At 35.4% G+C, this 23,349-nt stretch overlaps 1 protein-coding gene across 10 annotated transcripts in view; it reads right to left on the reverse strand.

Annotated features, from left to right (window-relative positions):
• CtBP (C-terminal binding protein) overlaps positions 1-23,349 on the reverse strand; it is a 46,225-nt gene that overhangs the window by 3,380 nt on the left and 19,496 nt on the right. The window contains exons 1-9 of one of the 10 annotated variants that reach the window (XM_046614125.2): positions 15,421-15,508; positions 15,258-15,312; positions 13,993-14,509; positions 12,023-12,310; positions 11,306-11,494; positions 11,027-11,116; positions 9,927-10,083; positions 6,167-6,344; positions 2,123-2,646 (exon numbers count right to left, since the gene is read on the reverse strand). In XM_046614125.2, the coding sequence (XP_046470081.1) occupies positions 2,319-2,646; positions 6,167-6,344; positions 9,927-10,083; positions 11,027-11,116; positions 11,306-11,494; positions 12,023-12,310; positions 13,993-14,190 (1,428 nt within the window). In that variant the 5' untranslated portion in view covers positions 14,191-14,509; positions 15,258-15,312; positions 15,421-15,508 and the 3' untranslated portion in view covers positions 2,123-2,318. Of the gene's footprint in view, positions 1-2,122; positions 2,647-3,083; positions 3,155-6,166; positions 6,345-9,926; positions 10,084-11,026; positions 11,117-11,305; positions 11,495-12,022; positions 12,311-13,992; positions 14,510-14,965; positions 15,228-15,257; positions 15,313-15,420; positions 15,536-23,349 lie in introns of those variants that run through there. The other 9 variants (XM_046614144.2, XM_046614115.2, XM_046614134.2 and 6 more) reach the window with 9 other exon arrangements.

Raw genomic sequence — 23,349 nt, forward strand, 5'->3', positions numbered from 1 at the left:
CATTTTCTTGCTGATCTACCCTAGGAAATGAATTAATTTTAATTTCAGTGATTAAAATTGAAAAACAGATCGAAACAACTGAATAGATATGTGTATGTCTCTAAAATAGATTTTTTAATATTTTTTTTTCTTTTTTATTCAATTATTATTATCATCGCTTTCCATAATTATTCTCAAAAAAAATTTCCATTTTTATTCATGGATTTGCCTCTCGATAATAGAATCAACTGTTCGTAATATCGCATTACTTTACTTAATATAATAATTAATCATATTATAATTATCAATTAATAAAACTTGTTTCTGCTTGTTCTATATCTCGTTCTCTCTCGTTCATTCATTTTCTCGCGATCTCACTTTCTCTCTCTTTCTCACTTTTGCTCTCTCGCTTAAATTCTTAATCGATAATATTCACCGAAAAGCACAAGTTGCTGTTTTATTTTTATATATAGTATCAGTGCCAAAAGAAAAAAGAAATACTTCGACACAAAAGTTCTCGATGTATACTCGAAAATTTTAGAGATTAATCTGGCTTTCGGTCAATGTTCTTTTCATGAAAAATAGAGATAGTAACGATTGAACTTCGTGGATAATGGTTGATGACAAACGCCGGTAGAATTGCAGCGAGTATGCGGTTATATTTTTTCCAAGTGCAGCCCGAACGCTATTAATCTTCCGAACAATGTTTAGCTGCTATTATAATTGCTATAGAATCTACCGCGGTTTCGCTCATATTCGAGACCATCAGACAATCAACGCTCCATAGACTAACAGCAGTCACACTGCACGCGAATAAAATTATAACGTCTCCTGACTGCAATTTCACGGACGTTTTGGAATCCTGGTGCACGGCATCCTTACCTCTATTTTTCACGGTTCTGCTGTTCCGTAACCCTACAGTTAATCAACTTGACTTGCCGTAGCTGTGACTTTACGCACTTTACAGGTGTGAAAAACTAGAATGGTCTAATATTTTCGAGAATTATCTCACAATCTTTGAATTGACGTAAGGAAAAAAAAAATTCGTACAGGCTTTCACGTTTCATTCAATTACAAATTTTGTTCTTCAAGTAAAAAATTAACTGTATTTGTAGTTTGGAACTTTTTTTTTCGCCTCAATACGATATTTTTTTCATTTGCGGTGCAGCCCCCAATCAGCCGTAACAACTTTAAGTAAATACTCAGTATATAAAATTTTCGAAGTAAACATAATATGCCTGTTCGAAATACAGAAACTGCATAGCCACACTACTGTAAAAATTGGTATAGGTCATAATGTTAACATCATTTTTTCATATGACAGCTTCTTTTTGTTACACAGGCTTAAATTTGAGAAAACGAAACGTTTCAATTTTGTAAATACAAATACTAATCATGCATTTCTCAAATTTTTCACACAATTCAACTTCTTAGATGAGAAAAAATTGTATTTACGCAACAATTGTATTCCAATTAATTTCCCCCTTAATTTTGTACAGAATGTGCCACAAGTAAGTAAATTTGGTAGACATTGGGATTAGTGCTGTGTAACATCTGAAATACCAGCGCAGTAACGATATTGACTTGTAAATGTTTGACAAGAACTTTTAGGCCATTTACAAAATACATACCAAGCTTAGTAACCATTTGCAAATAGCACAAACATGTAAGCCGAAAATGCCTAATATGGTACATTTTTGATATAGAAAAATACGTGATGCTCCTGTGAGTTTCCAAAAGTACAATGGTTACTGATAAACACGTCAGTGGATTTTGATTGTATGCTAAAACATATCCCAATACATAACAAATTGGCAGATGATAATGTATTCTTGCAAACACAATATCATTGGGTGCAAGCATGATATATGTCAGTCAGTCACCCATCCTTGTTCAATGTGCTACTATCGATTTGAATTTCCATTAAAACAGCTACACTTGTTGCAATTGTCATGTACCGATCCATATAACGTTCTGATTGGCTAGGAGAGGTGTTGTACGTTTCAATGCGCAATAAAAGATCAAAAAATCCACAAATGTAAACAGCAACTACAAAGAGATGCTATTATAATAACGTAGTTTGAGTAATTTTTTTCTCATTTTGTTTTTGCTGACGAAAAATTTTTCAAAAATAATGGAAAGAATGGGGTTGCCTTGCATAGAACCCTTTTGTTGTTGCTTGTTTTTTTTTTCTTTCATGTTATGATTTTCACGTTTTTTTTTTTCTTTTTTTTTTGTCAAGGTCAGGGGCAATGTGAATTGGTTAAGGAAATGTGATGGGATGGGAAAAGGGTAGAGCAAAGTGGAGTGTGAGGATTCCAAAGATCAGGGGTTCAAGGTCAACGTGGGCTAGGGGCAGAGGGACTAGGTCGGGGGTCAGGATCGCTTACTATGCTGTGGGGTAGAACGGGCAACCCACCGGCTGAAGGCGCGGAAGCTGGACCTCCTGCACCTCCGCCACCGACTGAGGGGCCAGTTGGTCCCGTGGGTCCACCTCCACCTCCGCCCCCTGTGGAAGAATTAGGCCCACCGCCTCCTCCACCCCCTCCGACAACTGAGTGACCACTGGGAGGCGGCGGGGCCGAGTCATGAGGGGTCGTCGAATGCGCTTGCTGTACAGGCAGAGTTCCTGCGTAGTAACCACCGTTAATCCCTTCTGGATAACTACTGAAAAAAAGCAAACGAAAAAATGGTTTGTATCATGCGTATTTCACAGGGCTAAAGAAATAGAGAAAGGTGGGACGTAAAATTTCTGAATATAGGTACGTTTACTATTAAACAGGGGTTTGCGACAATCATTTTTGATATTACGAAATTTTTCTGAACTAAATTCAGCGAGAATTCGAATTTTCTTTACTATTTAATATCGTATTTTTTCTTCCTTGTATGTTTTTATTGCGTTATCAAATGCAAACAATGCTGTTCTTTACTGAAAAATTCGTATTCTCTGTAAATTATACAACAATATTTTCGCAGTATTTGTTCTCAACCAAATATGCCTGAGAATGTAACTTTCAATATATTTCTGAGGTTTTCATTTTTCTTGTTATAATCATTTATTTTTGTTTTTGTTTTTGTTTTTAATTTGAAGGCTATAGCCTTACCTATTTTATTTGGGCAAAATTCTCAACCCCTTTGGAATTAATCAAGGGATCTATATATGACATCTTTTGACCTGTAGAATTGAAAAATGACAATTAAATTGACGAAATTCAAATAACAAATAATTCAGAGCTGATTTCATACAATCTGACTTAAAAAAAAAAAAAAAAATATATCTCACAGCTTTGATATAATGAATGATATTGATTAAAACCAGTTAGTAGTACATTCAGCTTGCAAAAGTATGTCAGACATAGTCTGAAACAAAAATGATTTTCAATAATGAATTAATTTTCACATTTGTATATCTTTTAAGATATTTGATTAATTGAGATTTTTTCTGAAGCCCAGATTGAATATATTCCCGCATGCTGAACTCCATACTAATAAGTAAATAAACGCAGTTAAACCAGAAAACGGCAGAAAACTAATTTCTATTCAATTATTTCTGTTTTTCATCAGGAAAAGTATCATGATTTAAAAACCCTATTAGGTACAATTGGAAAAAGATGTACCGTTATTATCAGATTGTGTAGACGAAAATGCATTTCATAAAATCTTGGAGAACATGAGTCACCTCAAGTTAACTGAGATTAGGAAAACAGAAAGCATAAAAGCAAGACTATAAAGTACACCCAAGTTAAGTCGATTCTGACCGCCGTCTTAGTTTAAGCAGGTCAAAATGAGGTTGGCTCCAGCAGCTTGTAACCAATCGCATTGGTACATCGAGCAGATATGGCATATGATATTCAATAGGTATAAGTTAGACGCTAGTGCTGCCAACCTTATTTCTGACCCGCTAAAATTAGGAGGATCAGAAATGATTTTACTCGGATGTACACCGGCTGTACGAAAGGTGTCATGGACAATTGTCAAGCAGCTGCGTACTAAATATTTGCATAGTTTTTTAAACCAAAAGTTAATCGGTGATCCTTGTATTCCAGGCAAGCATTAATTATATTTGGAAGTAAACTAGAAAGATTAATACAGCACAAAAATTGGTTCCAACATTCTGGTATAAATTACTGAAATATTCGTGTGATACACTTCGCGCGCGGTAAATTTTTTTTTCTATCTATGTTCATTGAATCTCAGAATTGATACTGTTCTTTGTTCTAAATGCGAAATTTTCGATTAGAAATGCTTTCTTCTAGGCCAAAAGTGATCGTTGTGGCCCATACTAATCTAAGAAAATTATGTCATTTATCATGGACATTGCTCTTGCCCATGCATTGGCTCCATCACAACCCTATTAAAATATTTGACAATAATTACCATATGGTAATTGCAGAGATTTTAATTGCAACGCTGATCTAACAATTTGTATAAAATTCAAAAAGAAACATTTGGACTTTATAAGAGCATTTTCACAATCATGCAAACAATACAGAAATTGAATTTGACGCAAATGGCGTGGTAATGACTGCAAATCTGGGTGTATTGGGACTCCGAAGTAAACAATAAAATATAAGAGATGTTATAGTATTACAATCCACATTCAATAATCAGTTACTTATATTAAATAAAATTCATATAAAAAAAGTCGTCTGAATTCAGTCATGTTTTGATAATTTCCTCAATTTCCCTAAATGGACAGATCAACTACAAACCGCGCAAAATCCTAAAAAGTGCAATGTGCATCAAAATATTCATATTGCCATCAAACCAGTAAGCATAATAATACAAGCACGCCTGGTCTGTCAAATTTCTCGTCAAATGAAAAAAAAATAATATTCACTCAATATAATGTGGAAATACGTGAAGCTGGATTTATAAAAAATAAATATACGTAACAATGTAATCTTCTTTCAATTACAGATGACGATTTTTCTCAGTAATAAGTTACGTTATAAGTTGTTAACATTGTATCTTAAAAATAACGATACTTCAATCACGAAATATAGGTGAATAATTATACAAGTTGAAAGATCGAAGTATCATTTGATTTACTTATGATCTTTAATCTACTTGATTTCGATCAATATACTGATTGTGTATGAGGAAAGAAACCAAATTGGTGAACACCAGACAGGTGAAACATCATTGCAAAAAACCTGCGTTCAAGTTTCGAATGAATCATACATATTCTTTCAAGAATATCAATGTTCTAACTGCACACAATACAAATTGTGAAATTTGAAATACAAAATTTAAAGACAATTAGATGACTTTTCTAGTAATTATCCAAATTAAAATACATTTTGACCGCACATCATTTTCATTTCAAGATATTTAATGATACGTTAAATAAGCAGAAACATAAGATAGAAGATTGAAAATACAGGTGTTCAAGATTCGTTAATTTGGAGTTGACGAATCTTCAGAATTTCAAAAACGCCATGTTATATACAAAAAAAAAAAAAGCATAAGTATTACAAAATATTAGGTAACATTAAGTGATGAAATGAATTCATGGTGAAAAATAAAAATTGTATAGAAATAGAAAAATGTTCATTAGTTGAGAAATTCTGTTCAGTTCATGAATTCCAAATTTTAGACAGGCGTGGTTAAGGTTTTAGTATTCAAAATTTGAAGCAAGTACTCGCACACCCCTAGGATTAATAGTGAATGCGATAGATTGTGAAAATAGTTAGAATGAATCTTCAGCAATATAAAAAAAAAAAAAGTTAACGAGACAATGACATTTTTTACCCAATAATAATACACTGCACTTACTGGGTTATGTTGAAAAAGTGAAAGTTATCTGAATTGCGTAATTGGTTCAAAGTGATAAAATGCGTAAGATATACCAAAATTATTCTTTATAAAGGTGTACTTATTTTTCATAGTTAGTACTGAGAACTCTATCCCTATGGATCGCACATGTACAACCATCATTAGGTTACATTAGAACTGTAATTCTGGACAAAACTTTCCACTATACATCAGCGTATTATATTATTATCAATTTTGGCGTCTCATTCACTTTTTGTAATTATTATCATTGTTCTTAAATTTAAACCATTATTAAACATACCCACATACGTTTTGAGCAACCGTCACAAGCTGTTAGCTGGAACTTTTCTATATCATGACTAGAACACCCTTCTCTACACACTATGCTGACCATAAGTAAATAACTTACCCAGTAGATGAGAGGAAGTACTCCTTATTCACACAGTTGCGTAGACAATCCGGAATGCGACCGACAATAGCACGTCGTATTTCACTGGCAGCCATTTCGCGAAGTTCTGTGCAGCTTGCGTCACTATAGAACGCAGCATGTGGTGTGCACAACAGATTTGGTGCATCCTTCAACGGACCTAAACATTGAATTTTCACTTTTCCATCAAATTCTCTAAAGCTTCGACGACACACAGTGATGGAACTTCATTCACTGTTCTATATACAGATATTTTTCTGACACTATGGATACGATTTCCATGCGATTTAGGAAATGTTGTTATAATTGCGCATGGAATTTTCAAAATCGACTATTGCATGAAATCGACTATTGCATGAAATCAACCATATTTGGGAAAATAGTATGGCTTAATGTGGAGGTTAGACGTTGTTTACATAAACCTAAAATTATTATTCTTCCAAATAAAATTAAAATAAGACTTCATGAACAATATTCAAAAATGAAAAAGTCAGCAACACAAACTGAATTACAAACATACGTGCAATAGGGGATCTGAAAACTTTTTGCGAATATTGTTCAAGCTATTTCAAGGAAATGCTTAGCGTGATTGATGAAACAATTGCTTAGAATGCTTCGGCAAATGATATAAATCAAATATCCTACGTTATTCTGATATTCTTGTGAAATAGATTATTGCGTAGAGAAATTCGATGTATTCGAAAACAATGCTAACCAGAGAACAAAAAAGCTTGGCTGTTTTTGCAATGGGCACAATCACACAATTGCATTTATAGCTTCTAAAAATCGCTCAGTTTGATTTGTAGAATGTTTGGATAAAGTAGACCAGGGCAAAATGATATACTTGAAAAATTGCGTGTAAAAGTGGTGAGAGATATTGGGACAAATTGAAATATAAATAAAAAATTCAAAGAATGAATTAAAACCTATTTCAATTGTTAATTATACGTACATAAATCACTGTATATTGTAGTAGAATATCAAAACTTGAGAATCGTTCGTTTCATTCACCAATCAATATATTTTTATTAAGTGTTATCAATTTATGTCAAGTTTCAACGGCCACTAGATGGTAACCCAAAGCTGCAAATTACTGAAAAAAATGGTGTCCATGATCACATACTTTATGTCCTTTCAAAATTTCATTCGAATCAAATAAAGTGTTTTCTTCGTGACTCAGCACCTAAGTAGCTGGTAGTAAAAGAAGTTCCAAAAGTTTCATGGCTCGTCTCTAAAAAAATAGCTAATGCAGCATAACATTTTATGGGAATTGGTTCAGCCATTTTTTCTAGAATTTAGGATACACAATATAATTATTCAAAAGTAAAACAATTTGCCGTTTTATAATTGGAAGTGTTGGAAGCTTGAATAATTTCATACATCATGCTGTCCAAGGTTCATCCAAATTCGACAAGCAGTTCACCTGTAATTCAGGACTCACAAGGCAACGTGTCATGCAATTACATATTGAATGGGCTCTCTGCTTTGCAATCGTGCCCAACAAATAAACCAAGATTATGCATCATCGATATTAAAATCATAATCTTAAATAATTAATCCAGTCACGATTCTAAAATTTGATGGTAGAAATATTAGATGCTAGGTACAGCAAACCGAAAAAGACACTAAAGTTAAAATACTATAATGTTATTGATATTGTAGACTTTTTAATGAAACTGTTGAGCCATCATAGAAACAGGGTATTAACACAGCTTCAGAAGTTTTAGTCAAAGCAAGTTATACCGAAATCAATGCACTTTCAGGGTGGTGAAAGAAATCAAAGTACATTTCCTAAGATCTCATTGATTTCCAGAAGCCATTTTCCCAAAGTTCCCGGCCATTTTTTGACCATTAATACCTACTATCATGCTTCAGAAATGGGCATGTAAATTCTGTTCAAGGTAACTTGTAGAGAATGATGCAATAAAATCAAGCAGATGTTACATCAAAGTGAAAATTGAAAAATGATTCGTTTTATCTCAAATGAATGAAAATTTAACTTATCGTTCATTATTATTGATAACACTGAAATAGTTTTGGTAGACCACACAGAAATATCTTTCCAATATGTCCCTGAGTTTGATGAGGACTCGACTAATTTCCCGAAGTTTTCCAGAGCCCAAAAATTCAGTAATTTCCTGATTCTGTCACCCGTCTGTGTTTGAAAAAATTAAATCTGTGACTTGTTTTTAGAAAAACAAAACCCAGTAGCAACAAGATTACTGATTAAAGAAATATTTGTCCAGCAAACATTACATCCCACTGTTGTACAGCAGCAGTGCTCCGATAAGAGACTATCACTTGTTTTCAAAGAAAAACGTAAAACTCGTACAATTGTTGAAGTTGCAGAGTTACAACAATCAAATATTTTCAAAACTCTGAATGGCTAGACGTATTGATTGATAAAATTCAAACGAGGCTGAAGCTAGCAGCCAGAATTAGCAGCCAAACGTTCTACTGTTCATTCAAATAAGGTAATGAAGTTTGAAAATTTAAATTTTGTGAAATACCTTGAACCACTAATTCTTTTCTAAAATTGTGAGGATTAAACTGAACTACATTTTTCTATTTCCAAAAAGTTTAACACGTTTGGCTGCAAACTCTGGCTGCTAGCTTCAGCTTCATGAAGTCCAGTATTTCAATTCAAACTCAGGAATAAGCCTCCGGATAAACATAGAATTCTGAACAATCGGCAGTATTTCATTGGTGCGAACATAAAAACAATTTTGATATAGTTGATCACCGATTTGATATAGAGAAGGTGATTTAGTTACTTCAAGAACTGAACCTCAATTCACATTTCCAAATGTATTGCAATAAGCTGTTCATCTGTTTTGAAAAATGACAATTACTAATCAATGACAATAGAAATAATTTGAAGTAATAAGCTTTATGCAAGTATATACATCAAAGTAAAATTCATTAAAAATATAGATTTTCAAAGTTCAGCAGACATGTGCAAACAGCATACAATATTTTGAAGTGGCAATAAATCACTCCGCAATTAAAAATTTCGAATTTCCTGCACTGCCTTGAATTCGAAACAGAACAGATTTCATACATGATATTGTTGGATGCACATACATACAAGCAGTAGGGTAAAAAAAATGTTTATTCAACAGGATTTAAGGATGAGGGATCATGATATCTACGCAAAAAAAGTGATCTCATAGACACAAGAATCTAATTACCAATTATGTAAATGGAATATAGTTATCACCAATAATTGTACCCATTCCATTTATAGATACATTGGAGCACAGATTTCGACTTAAATTTGACTCAATCAAGCAAAGAATACATGAAATGGTTCATAACTATTTCAATCTCTACATCATGAGCACAAAAACTTGAGCATCGTAAAATACGTAAGGCAACATATCAAAATGGGCAATAATGCGCTAGTGATAATTAACCATTATATGGATCAACTATTTCGTCACTTTACACATTGAAGAACTGAGAAAACACTAAATAGGTACCATATTGTTCTGAATATAAGCCAGTTTTTTGTCGTTGACATCACCCGCCAAAATTGTCCTAGTCTTATGCGCGGACCCGTTTTATGTGCGGGTAACTAAAAAAAATACCCTGAAATATTGTCTCAGAATTGGGGGTCGTCTTATATGCGGGGCCGTTTTTACTCGGAGCAATACGGTAATTGTTTGATGCATATGAGTAGAGTGATATTGGATAGTAGATATTAATTGGGTAAGGTTTTGTTAGGCCAAATAGAACTCACATTGGGCGGACTGACCCTGAAAGACATTGTAGGGTTCGTTCTCATGGACATCTAACGCTGCAGCACGAATACGCTCTTGTTTAAGTGCTGCTGCGAGCGCATCATCATCAACTAAGCCACCTCGCGCTGTGTTGACCAAAAACGCTCCTGGTCTCATCTAAATTAGAATAAACATTACTATTATTCATATCATGTTATACATTCTGCAACATCAATTGAATAAATCTAAACATCGCAGTCATTCTTAATTAAAGGGAAAAAATTACATAATATAATGATTGCAACAGTTTTCACTGAATGGTGCTCATTTTTATCAACAATATCATTGGTGACTGGCTTTGTATGAAAAACTAGTTTAATGTAGTTTCACAAGACAAAAATATTCATATTTTTTCAATTTTCTTAGTATCAATAGTGAGTCTGTATCATTGCGCGTTCAAATTTCGTGTAATAGCAGAAAACTAGTGCTAAAAATCAAATCCATCTACAGTTCGAGTATTTATCAAGGATCATTGACATATATTATTAACGATGAAGTAATCGACAGTTTGACATCAATTATTCCATTACTCTAGCAAGATCCTAATACAAAACAGAAAATATGTAAGCCGACTGCTGACTTCTGTTACAGAAGGGCGCTGTTATTCGTCGAAACTGAAACTGTGAGATGGTATCTCTTGAGGCTTCACTTAAACATCAAATTGTAACAAGGCGCCGTACCTATACGATACATGGTTTAACGGATCCCCATACTATTGTTAATGCCAGTACAGTTACTTCACATGGGTCGGAACAGTGCCTCAAAGTGTATAATTCCTCAAGTCCATAGCACTTTAGAGCAGATTATAGTCCGAATTAAAGTAGGATTTCACATATTTGCCAACGTACCAGTTTTGTAGGAAAAAAAAAAAAAAGAAAAAAAAATGTGTTCCAGCATAATTCTGTGATCACATTATTGTTCAATGTCAAAAGCGTGCTAAAAATCTGTGAAGTTTGGTTCCTCGAAAAGATCATCTCTTATCTCATCAACGTTTATTTAACAATAGCTAGTCATTAAATTTCAACTTCTTCTCATTTACCCGCTTAAAATAGTTAATTACCTGTTTAATCGTAAATTCGTTGATTAGGTGATGATTGTGTTCGTTCAAGGTACAGTGTAGAGATACACAGTCTGATTGAAATAGGAGGTCCTAAGTACAAAAACGAAGATATATTTAAGACATGGATATTAATAATTTATGGTGAAGTGAAAGTATCGAATATCATAACATTCATTGTTGAAACAATCTGGTAGATACAAGATGACAATACAAGCAAGCTGCTGGCTAAATTACCTGCTTTGAATAATATAATGATTATACGTCAGTTGATAAATTTACCTGTAATGTATAAACCCTGGTCAGACCCAGAGATTTTTCAATGCCATCAGGAAGGTATGGGTCATAGAAAATGACATTGAAACCAAAGGCTTTGGCACGTAGAGCAACTGCCGAACCAATCCTACCAAGCCCCACGATACCGAGTGTATCACCACGTATCCTTGCACATCCTTGCGCTGCCTCTCTCACCTAAATTATTACCAACCACAAACATTTATTATTCAAGTTTTTGATATCAAACATTACATTTTTGTATGTCATAAGGGAGGAAGTTAATTGAAATGGTAAAGAGAACCTTATCGAAAACTATCCTCCAAATAAAGTTTATTTATAAACATTCAAATTAAGTCCCAATTATAAACTAATGGTAAAAGGAATGTGGAACATTTTCAAAAACATTATTTCTTTCTCGATAATCTAATTCATCATCAATATCAATTGATTTTAGCATCTGAAGGCGCATAAGCTGTGATTAGTGGAAATGGAGTACCATAAAAAGGGCTTCTGCATATTGATGTTGCAAATCTAGATTAACTATTTTGAAATTTATTTCCATTTTCAAGCATGATTTAATTAAATTTTAGAGTGTGTAAAACATGACTTGTCGTATTTAAATTGACCCAATGTATCAGGAATTATCGGAAGATACAGGTAACAAAAAGAAAAATATTTCAACAAACTTTTGTGATACAATTCTAATTTCGTCACAATAATCACCTGTTCAGGCCCTGTGAATTTCTTGCCTTCACGAACCATGTTTGCAAGCCAATAGGTACGTCGGTAAAGATTTAGAATCAGACATAAAGTAGTATCTGCAACCTCTTCAACTCCGTAGCCAGGTACATTGCAGACAGCAATTCCAAGTTCGCCAGCTGCTTTAACGTCGATATTGTCCACTCCGGATCCAATCCTCACAATGATACGCAGAGTTTTAAATTTTTCGAGGTCCTCCTTTGTCAGTATGATAGTGTGCCACATCAGCGCACCCACCGCTTCGTTTAATACCTAGAAATAAAAATATTATAGTGAACAAAAACATTCGATTATAATTTGAAATTGACATGATTACTTCAAATTTCGTATTTTCATTTTCGTACTGAATTTCCAAGTCGGGCAGATAAGTACAACTAAACTTGCTCTCGTGCCTTCAATCATGTTCAGTGTATAGCAGATTACCAAAGTTAACGCAACGTTAGTAGAAGATCGGCAGCTGTACATCACAAGGGAAGAGAAGTTGATTTTTTTTTTGCAGTTTATGGAGTACTGGCTATTTTATAATAAAAATGATTAGGTCACTCGAGATGCACTAGAAAATTTTTAATGCCAAAGGAACGTAATACGTACATTAGATGTTTGAACACGGCTATGTAATATAACACTCCTTGCAAATTCCGAGTTTTCTATAATCTAATTGAGTTCAGTTTTTTAACGAGTAATTGAATCTCTTCTATTAATTGAATCAGTTATTTGTCTAACATAATGGAGGCAGCCAGGTTCGCACTGATATATTTATTATTCTAGGATGAAAGTGATTCAAGGAAGCAGAGTGCCTGCAAACTCTAGATAAAAAAATTGCCGAATGAAACATTTTTATTATGAAAAGACTGGAAAATAAAGAATTGAGAAACTCCTTACACAAAACAAAGGTCCCTGACAATATTCTCACTATTCCAGAACATGGAAAATTCTCATTATTAGATTTTCCCTAAGCAATAGATACCCTCAACTTATATTCAAAAAAAAAAAAAAAAAAAATATGCTATAACAAAGTGGTCACCACTTCAATTTGAAAAAGTCTAACAAAAACAACGGAAATTTAAATCTATCCTTACCAGTATTACAATAATATTCCACAATATTTGATGACATTTTTTTACCTCGCCAAGTAAATTCAATCGAATTCAATTTTTTTGAAATAACAACAATGACAACAACAACAATAACAACTATCAGTCACATTATACTCTTTCGGGTATGTCCCCATAAGCCGATAGCTTGAGCGGGGTGAGAGAGAGATATGATTAATAACAATTATTATGCGTCTGCAGCTGTCTCAAGATATTTAATGAAAACACCCGCTTTTGCACATGTGACAAGGACATCTCTAGAAAGCCTTGTCAAGGTGTAGCTAGACCAAATTTGAACCTTAACTGGACGATTTGCACCTGAATGATATGACCCGTCTTATGATTTTGGCGAGTTACCGCTCAGATCCTCATTGATGCACTGGAGTTTCGTTATGAAGCACTCCTGTTCCATAATCTCGTACGCTGTGTACGATGCTACTATGGTCGGTTGACCACAAGTATACAAGATTTATATAAATATTTTTGTATTCACGATTGAAGAATTCAAGATTTAATTAGGCAGATAAAAATATTAAAGTGCAATATTTTAACAACCATAATATTTGTACATATTTTCATTTTCAGAATTTAGTGACTTTTCCAAGTTTTCCAAACCCGTAACTAATTTTTTTTACTGCATTAATATACGTTATGCATTTGTTTTTAATAAATAAAACTTAATATATCACAAGAATGTTATCTCCTCTGATATTATCTTGATGCAAATCTATGGAATAAAAACAAACTTAATTTAACCTTGGAAAAATAAACAAAGCATAATGTTTAGCTGAAAAAGTATAATTTCGACATCACATACAGCGCAGCATTACTCCAACTTACCTTTTCGTGAATCTCTGAAGTGGATTGAGCGTCGCAGAAGGCCACTGTTGCAACATCTTTGAGTATAGGCATTTCAATGGAACAGTCTCGCCCATCAAGAAGGGCCACGAGCGGTCGTGTCTGAATGGGTCCATTAGCAATTGGACCCCGCAGGTTCTCCATACGAGGGCGTTTAGGCATCATCTTCCGTTTGTCCATCGGTCAAACAGCCCCCCCTATTTTTATTTATTTATTTATTTTCGATTTCTCTTTCTTTATGTTTGCCAAACTCCTGTCACCAGGAGTTCCAGGATAACTGCAGTTTTTCTTGGATTTAAATTGAGGTTTAGTATTCAATTTGTAGCTGTTTAATGTTTTTTTAAACAAAAGTCTGTAACGATAGTCTTTCTCGTTTTGTTTTTGGTCCTTTTCAATCGTTTTTGTCACACAAACTGTTTTTGCAAAGCTGACTTCCGGTCGGTTTTTGGACAGGGACCGCCGAACCTCCAACGCATCACGATTTTTTGCAGAACTACACCTGAAAAAATACAGACAAGAAAAGAAGAATAAAATATTGTATTAGAGCATATTCTCAGACTGCATGTGGTAGCACTCACAAAACATTAATTAATTCGATATTTTATCATAAAGAAGTTGTAAAATTGAGAAATGCAACCTAAAAATAGGTCGAACATTTGAAGAATGAACTAAACGTAAATTTAGCGATTAACGTACAATAGTGGATTGCTTAGATTTTTTTTAAAAATAACGAAAGATTAAGGACTCGAAAACTTCGAATATCAATTTGAAAGTTAGCACGGTACTCAGCAGAACGAACAGTATTTGCGTACAAATATCGCATATTTTACTTGATTAATATTCTAGTCTGTAGCGGAAAAGATGAATTCACTCGATAACGTGTGTCTTAATGATACCTTAGTAGTGATATTTAGCCAACTAAAACGTAACCGACTGAAATTTTTTTTACACATACTTATCCCGATTACTGCTTTTACCTTTTAGGTTACCTCGGCGCGCGCCGGGTTCCCACTAGCTGAATACACAAAACTATTGTCTTTCGAATGATCACAATAAAAGCACGAGGTTATCAAAAGATTAGAATTAACGCATGTAAGTCGAGAGCGGATGAAAAACTTGGTAAAAGTATCGGAATTAGCGATGAAAGACACTGAACGCGACGAGAGTCAATGGCTGGGGCTGATGTATTATGAAAGGTTAGTACGATGGCGTTGGTCAGTGGGTGAACGTTTTCTTCCTCAACATACCTTCGTGGCATGGCCCGAACACTCGCTGCGCTCTACTACCTACCTCGATGAAAATCTAGTTGAATTTAAGAAAAAAAGGAAATAAGGGGAAACAAAATTACGTTCGACTGAAAGAGAAAAATAGAAAAACGGTCTGCGCACTTTCAATAATTCAAAAGCTTACCATCAATAGTCTCAAATTAATACACAGTGAATATTTTTACTTTTACATATATACATAAATCAAAATGACGAATATCTGAGTTATTGCTAACGCGGTATAGACTACTGGTGCGTTTATACGGTAGAGCGGGAAAACGGTGCACTAAGCATGTCCTGAAGAAAAACCACAAACTGTGACTAGTGGCGCCCCTCAAATGATCCCTGGCATCCGTGTGCGTGTACGACACGTATCTGCATTCATAGTACTATGGGAATGTTCTCTTTCATTCCCCCAACCGACAGAAACGTAATTCGTGAACTTGTCCGAATCGCATGAGACACACGAGCTCTTTTGCTTTTATTATTCCTGATTCAAGCGTGCGGCAGAAGGGAGGGGAGATTTATAAATGTGTCATCAGACTTATATGACACATAATTGTCCGTATAACAACCAAGTGAAAGAAAAATAAGAAGAAAGAAATTTGACCCAAAGAAATTCGGACAATTAGACTTGATTTACACGAATAAAACGATATGCCCGGCGCGGGCTATAAAAGGGGATCAAGTGCTCGGCTCAGCAAAAAACGTGGACGCGATAGCAGTGTTACTAACACGAGAGAATGCAACCCCAGCACTTGGGCACATGTTGTGCCAACTCAGCGAAAATATAAAGCTCATATCATCTCAATGAAACGGAGGCGTAGAACAACGATTAAGGTCTTTTTGGATACTGCCAAGTGCCGAAGGTTTGGGTGATGTGAAAAATGCTCCAAGTGATCATAAAGCCGTCATTCCTTCGTTCCTTCTCTCCCTCCTTGCTTCCGTCCGTCCGTCCGTCCGTCTCTCTGACCATCGGGCGCGCACGGCGCATGTTGGGATGAAACCCATTGAATCTCCATGTTTCTATCTTATTGAAGTTAGTAACATTATCGTAACGATTCATGTTGCGGAAAAACCGTTATTTCGTTATTTTTGAATTGTCTAAATTCAGTAAACCACAATAAAACGGAACACACTCATATTTCGAAATCTTTGTTTCTTAAAAACCGTTGTAAGATTAAAAAAATAGCGATTTTTCCCCATTGTTTCGTTACGATAGCGTTACCTACTTCAACATCGTACGTTTCTTGGATACGTGCGTCGTAACCGTATCAGCAAAATTGACATTATCGTGCATGAAAATGAAGTTCACTCGTTACAGTAGCCACAGCGCATATCGATACAACGAAAAATGAAAAGTTATAAATTAAACGGACATGCTGGAACGAAGCAAGCCCTTCGTAAAAAAAATATATATGGCATTCTGTGTCAAATCGCCGACCAGCCTATGACATTGACTATTTTGGATTCTTATATACATATTATTTGTTTTATTATATATCATTTTTTGCAAACATTTATTCTTGTTTTTTTTTTTTGAGAAATTGTCAAGTTATTCTATTCAAGAAACATAGCGATTTAATTTTATTAAAAGTTAAATCATTATTGTTTTCGAGATAGCATAATAATTTGTAGAAAAAATGACTGAATTCCAGTATTTCGTGATATGTATATAAATACATTCAATAAAATCGAAAAAATGGCAAAGGTCACGGGCTGGATGATTTGTTGCGAAATCGCCCATAATTGTACATAAATATAGAAATATTTCAAAGTATACAACATGATATGCATACAAGTTTTTTTTCTATCAAGTGCCTGACGTGTACGTATAATATTTTTTAAATAGCGATCGTGCATATACAAATTTATCATCGTACTAAACCCTTGCATTCAAACTATGTGCAACAGAGTTTTTATACTTGGGGACAACGAAGCAGAGAAAGTGGCGGCGAGCAGTTGGCGAGGCGAGCGGGCGGCGGGGGTCGGGGAAGCCAGCCGAAGTTATCCAATTATTGTCTAACCTGGGAGCAACTTCACTCGGCAAGCCCGAGGAGCGGCGCGGCAGGGCGCGACGTAAACTGGAGGGTAAGCTCACCCCACAATCGAGCCATGATAAAGTAAAGTTTGTTTCAAAACTCGACGCAGGGGTGCCCTTCTTCTCCGACTGCTATTGGCAAAACGTGAGATTTAAATTATTGTCTCAATCTGTGTAAATATGACGGATATACTGCAGGGTTTAGTTAACTTATAACCAGTGCTGTCCTCGTTTGACAATAGAACTGATTCTACTGGAATTTATCCCATGCCAAGTGTGACGTGGCATATACGTACGATACCTGCGCATGCATGCATGTTTTACTTGTATGTACGATACAATTACATTCTCGGGGCATATATGTATAATGTAAATATCAAGTACGCGGTGTTAACATGAGTCTGACGTGAGGAGCGTGGCGTCTAAATAACTGGAGTATATAGAGGTAATACGTGTCACTTTTACAAGCAAATCTCATGCTACATTTATATGCATACACAGATGACTATACACACCGCGGTGTTTGTGGTTTAGCTTCCAAACATTTCTTATTGTACATACACGAGTACGGCTTGCGTGGGTTTGAAAACAAGCTTGGTTAGCCATACGAAATGCTTTAATTAAGTTACGAATATGTTGCGACGAATGATATAAATATATTATAGAAAATAAATTGAGTAATTCTATAGTTCCATGTTCAATATTACAGATTTGTTGTTTTTTTCAATATCCCTCTGCGCTGAATTGCTTTATATCAGGCAATTGAACTTGTCACACATTGATTATATATTTAAATAGTTCAACTTCTAATTTAAGTTTTTTTTTTTCATTCAGAGACTATTTTGTTTTATAACTCGTTAAAATTTTTCGAGAAATCAGAGAACTCTACATATAGATAAGTAGAAAATTTCCCAAGTTTAACTGTTCACCGAATCCAAATTCTAGCAATTTGGCATAACTCGAATCATGTTCGCGATCAACACTGGAAATGATGCAATGGTTTTCGTCCCTCGACATATGTCAAACATGATCTTGATTTTTAACAAGAATTTATTTTTCGAAATGTCATTTTTAGTGTATAATTTTTGATTAGTGAAATAATATCGCATATAATTGTAGTTCTCTATGATGTATCCATTTATGTGAACATTCTGAACAAAAAATCCATCTACAGACGAGTTTTACGTAAAATCTTGTAATCATTATACAAAAAAAATTGATAGCCGTTACATCCCCCTCCCCCCTCCCCCCGTTTCATACGTGATTTTTTTAATGCAGTTATTTTTCGACGTTTTACAACAATAATGTCAATAAAGACGCAGGTCATCGTTGCAGAGGGACAAACCAGTATAGGTATACGGTCTATAAAGTGATTAGAAACAAATAAAAAAAAAACATCAAGGCTGTTTAAATTCAACCGAAATAATTCAACAGCATATTATAGTAACACAAGTACATGGAGTTCGTTCGCCAGATAGTTCAATGATAAACAAGAAATTGTACCTAATATACAAACGCGTTACGCGTCAGATAAGCCTTCCCTCCGTCTCCTGACTTAGGTATCAAACACAGTGGCGTAAAAGTTACGCGCGAGTATGCGAGCATGTGTGCGTGTCGGCAAGCATCACTTTAAAAGTTAGTTTTATACTACCGAAGAATCTACCAAGTTGAGAACCACCATATCGCGGGAAATAGTTCGAGTCGAGGCAAGAAGTTCACCGCGAGAACTTCGACTCAGAGTTCACTTTTTAAAAACTTGCAGCGAATTTTTGACGCCAGTGCGACGACCGGCCGACCACCCCTCCGACATTTTACATTTCCTGCCTTTTTCGTTTTTCATACTACTCTTGTCGCTCTCTTTACTGAATGAGCTGTAAGATCGGAACAGAAGTTTAAATTTATCGAAGGAAAGAATCCAAATCTAACCCTACAGTGGCACTTAATAAATTGTGACGTCACGATACTTTGTTACGCATCTGTAACAGAATCGTTGAGCGCCTCGTTTAATCAAACATGAAAAAATAGATAATTGGAACTATACTGCATATTTTTACTTCATCTACAAAATATGGGTGCATTGAAAAAGCACTAGTAATTTTTAACAAATTTGAATCAATATCGACAGTAAAGGTTAAGTTCGTAATCACTGATACGTCTCCGAACAACGATTGGATATCGGTGACTTGGAATCAGGCTTCAACGTATCAAACAAGAATTAAGATTTATAGTTATACGTAAAAATATCAAGATTAAAGAGAAGTAGTTGGTATTACGTGATAGTCTAAGCTACATATATCTACCCACAAGATATTGAAACGAAAAATGGGAATTGCACATTGGTAATATAGAGAGGATAAGTCTAAATTTCCACGCTAGCAGATACTTATAAGTATATAGTCAAAAGTAGTTGAATCGCGTAAACTATGCACTATGCATACATAGAGAAAATTAGTAATACGTATGAAAACTATTTTGGGCGAAAATTCACAAATTATATAAGATTGCACTCATTTTTACAGTTAATATTATTTTCTACTAAACGTAACATTCTACAGTCATACTAAATCTTGAAGCACATTTTTTGGAAAACTGAATTTGGTCATACTATCCCATATGAAATAAATATTTGAATCATTGTAGCGAGACTATAAATTGCACATTTCTTACAGTCGTAGAATATTACCCGTATTTTTACGTTAATCTTATTTGCATCAGATTTTACACTCGACAATAATCGTCAATTGAAGCGAATGCCTGTGAAAACGAAAAAGTTGATCAGCACTGAACGTATAGCACCGAAAAGTTGATGAAATAACTCAAGAGGTGGTTTGCTGGCGTGACTCAAACTCCCCGCCCGGCAGGTAGGTAGATAGGTAGGTATAACCGTCGAACATTAAAAGAAAAGAGGGAGGAGGAAATATTTTTCCTCTCTGTTCGGTTGTGGCGTATGTCATTCTTGCTCTTTCCAACAAAGTACATACAACAGGCCCCCGCGGAGAGAAGAAGACTACTTAAAGTTGGCCGAAAGTTTTGGCTCGGCAGCAAAGTTAACTCAGTTAAGTTCTACGCTCCTAAAGAGAAACTTGGTCCGAACTCTCTCCCCCCTCCTGCTTCATGTGAACGAACCTCAGCCGAACGTTTCTCCCTACCTTTGGCACCGCCTCGCCATAGTGTGTATATATATATATATATATATATATATATATATATATATATCCGCACATGTATTAATACGTACACCTGAGATATACGCGTATGCATAAGGGCAGAAAACCTCTTTGAAGTTCTGCCCCGTATTGGATGAGTTGTGTGTTCTTGGATTACCCCATTCAACTCATATAATACATTCATTTGCGGGATGCACGCGCGCTTGTAATGACATGACATCGCGTTTTTTATAAACAGCCGAGTACGTGAAACCTGTTAGCGTTTCTAGTTTTGTTATTTTCATTCACCGTATATCGTCGCTATATTGTTATACAAAGAGACAACACCCGCCGGTCTCGTACGATTACATGGGGGTCCATTCTCGAGTATCATTTCTCTGCATGGACAATGGACATTTGGTGACAGAGTGGGACATTGAGTAGGACATGATGTGGGTCTCAATGCGTATATTACTGCAAGCGTGCGGTCCCGTTTCTCATGCCTAGAGACACATTATAGATCCATGTATAATACGAAATTGTGCGGGCTGGAAAAGAAGCATTATAAAAGAAGGGTCATTACTTTACCGGCATCCGGCCGGCATCAACCCCATTTCCTCTTCTTGTTAACCGCCGATCAACTATTGACTGTACCGTACACGCACACATGCTCGCTCCGCCGTATATATGTACATACGTACGTATAATAATCATACATCTAGACGTTTATTATACCAAGCCGAGTCCCGATCCCACCGGTGTCCACTCACGGTCTGCCAGCAGCCAAAGCAGAGCTCCTCCGTAGAGAGACGCGAAGATGCATGCAGCAGAGCTACGACTACAACATATACTACGAAGGAATGCGCGCCCGATTACTCGGCCTTGAGAGAAACGCCGAAGAGACCCGCGCAACTTGCCGATGCGCACACGCCTGTACGAGAGTCGGTCGGTAGCGCATTCGTTCCTTCGCAGCTTCGGTACGTTTCTCTTCTTCTATCCATTCTCGTCCGTTCGTGCAATCGGCCCGTCCGCATGGGTAGACGGACGGATGGACGGACAGACCTGGCAGACAAACAGACGGTCGTTCGGTGGCGGCCTGCCGTTGCGTGTAAAGGAGGCACGACTTGTACCTGCGTTGGTATAGTATAACAGTGCGAGAAACCAGAGTTGTGTCGGGCCGAGTTAAACTCGTTGTCAATTGTCGGAGCGGCGTGTCTGTAAACGATTGAGTGTACGGAGTTATGGTAGATACTTAGTCCGGTAAAGATGCATGAAAAATAGTACTTTTTAGGTATGAATCCGGAAACTTGATCCGAATGTGATTCGATGACGCTGAATGGAATGGTGATTATAATTTTGCAATTAACCACCGAGATCATTATAAAACAAAAGGTTAAACCGTTTAATTCGAAACCTAATAAATTTATGAAAGAATATCGTAAACACAAGTTGTTGGGGATATATAAAAAAAAAAAACCGTATAAAAGTATTGTATATTCATCTTCGTATCTTCAAAAGTAAGAGAGAAAAAAACGAAAAACCATTTAAACGGGCGGAGGGGGCACGGCAAAAATCTCCGCTTAAAATTATAAAAAATATTAAATTCGTATATATGTCGGTTTTTTTGTTGTCACATGTTGCTTTAGTAACAGTTGATCTAACTCTGTTTGAAACTAAATTTTCATTCGTCATCGTCTCTTATCTTTGAAGATACGAAGATGACCATAGGATACTTTTTTACGTTTTTTTTTTTTTGTGCCCAACAACTTTTTTTTGACATATTTTTTGATGATGTTATTACGTTCCAAATTAAACGGTTTAACCCTGTTTTTTATAATGATCTCGGAGGTTGGTTGCAAAACTATTATCACCATTCGATTCAGCGTCATCGAATTACTCTTCAGATGTATACTTAAAAGGTACTACCTTTCAATTTTTTTTTTCTTGACCTACTTAGTCTTATATTAGAGTTCAAGGCCCGACGCCAAGATGATAAGATTAAAAATTTCACAATATTGTAATATTTTTCTCTCAATTTTATTTATCTTTATATGTTGCGGTAGGGAAGCTTCCGGTTTTACTTTGTCTCTGTCCTCTTTTTAGAATGTATTTCAATCAAGCCATGCCAATCAGAGCTTTCTCGACCGACGCTTTCACAGAATGCACAGTTTGTGCGAAGTGCTTCGAAATGTGTTTTCACTGTGAGTTGAAAAGACTAAGTTATCCGGAAATGATAAGTGCCACTTCGAAGATTTTGAGCGTTATTAAACGACTTTCCGGAAAACTTAGAATACAGGCGTAATCACCTCCCAATATTTTTGGCTTGGATAAACAGTTTCCGTAGAACACACATGATGACGGCTGAATCAGCTACCAAAACAGGTTAAAACGGCAATGATTAAAATCTTTCATGGCTAATTTTAAGCATTATATGCAACGGTTTAGATACATTCTATCACCCTATCGTCACAAATACACACGTCGCAATAGACAACGTGTAAACATAATGCGGTCGAATACACTAATTGAAGATGAATGGGTAGGAAAATAACACTAACGAGAGTTTATCAGACGAAGACAAATTTCTGTCCAACTTCCGAAGCAAATAAAGTATTTCTTTCCAGAATTGAAAGTATGAAAATCGAATAATATGATATAAAATAGTTTTTCAAGCATGATTCGTTTAAAAAAAAAAACCATTTCAAGTCTAGTGTTCTCATGTCTAATGCAATGATCTAGACTCTCGCTGTATGCCGCATGGTAATACCTCCGTATGTATAATGTATCCATCGTCTACGGATACAATATCGGGCGTAAAACTATTCAGGCACACGTAATACGTATGTATGGGAGATATAAGTGAAAGACCGTTGATAATACTATATTC

Source organism: Neodiprion pinetum, chromosome 1 (assembly GCF_021155775.2).
Source record: "Neodiprion pinetum isolate iyNeoPine1 chromosome 1, iyNeoPine1.2, whole genome shotgun sequence".
Classification (NCBI taxonomy): Eukaryota; Metazoa; Arthropoda; class Insecta; order Hymenoptera; family Diprionidae; genus Neodiprion; species Neodiprion pinetum.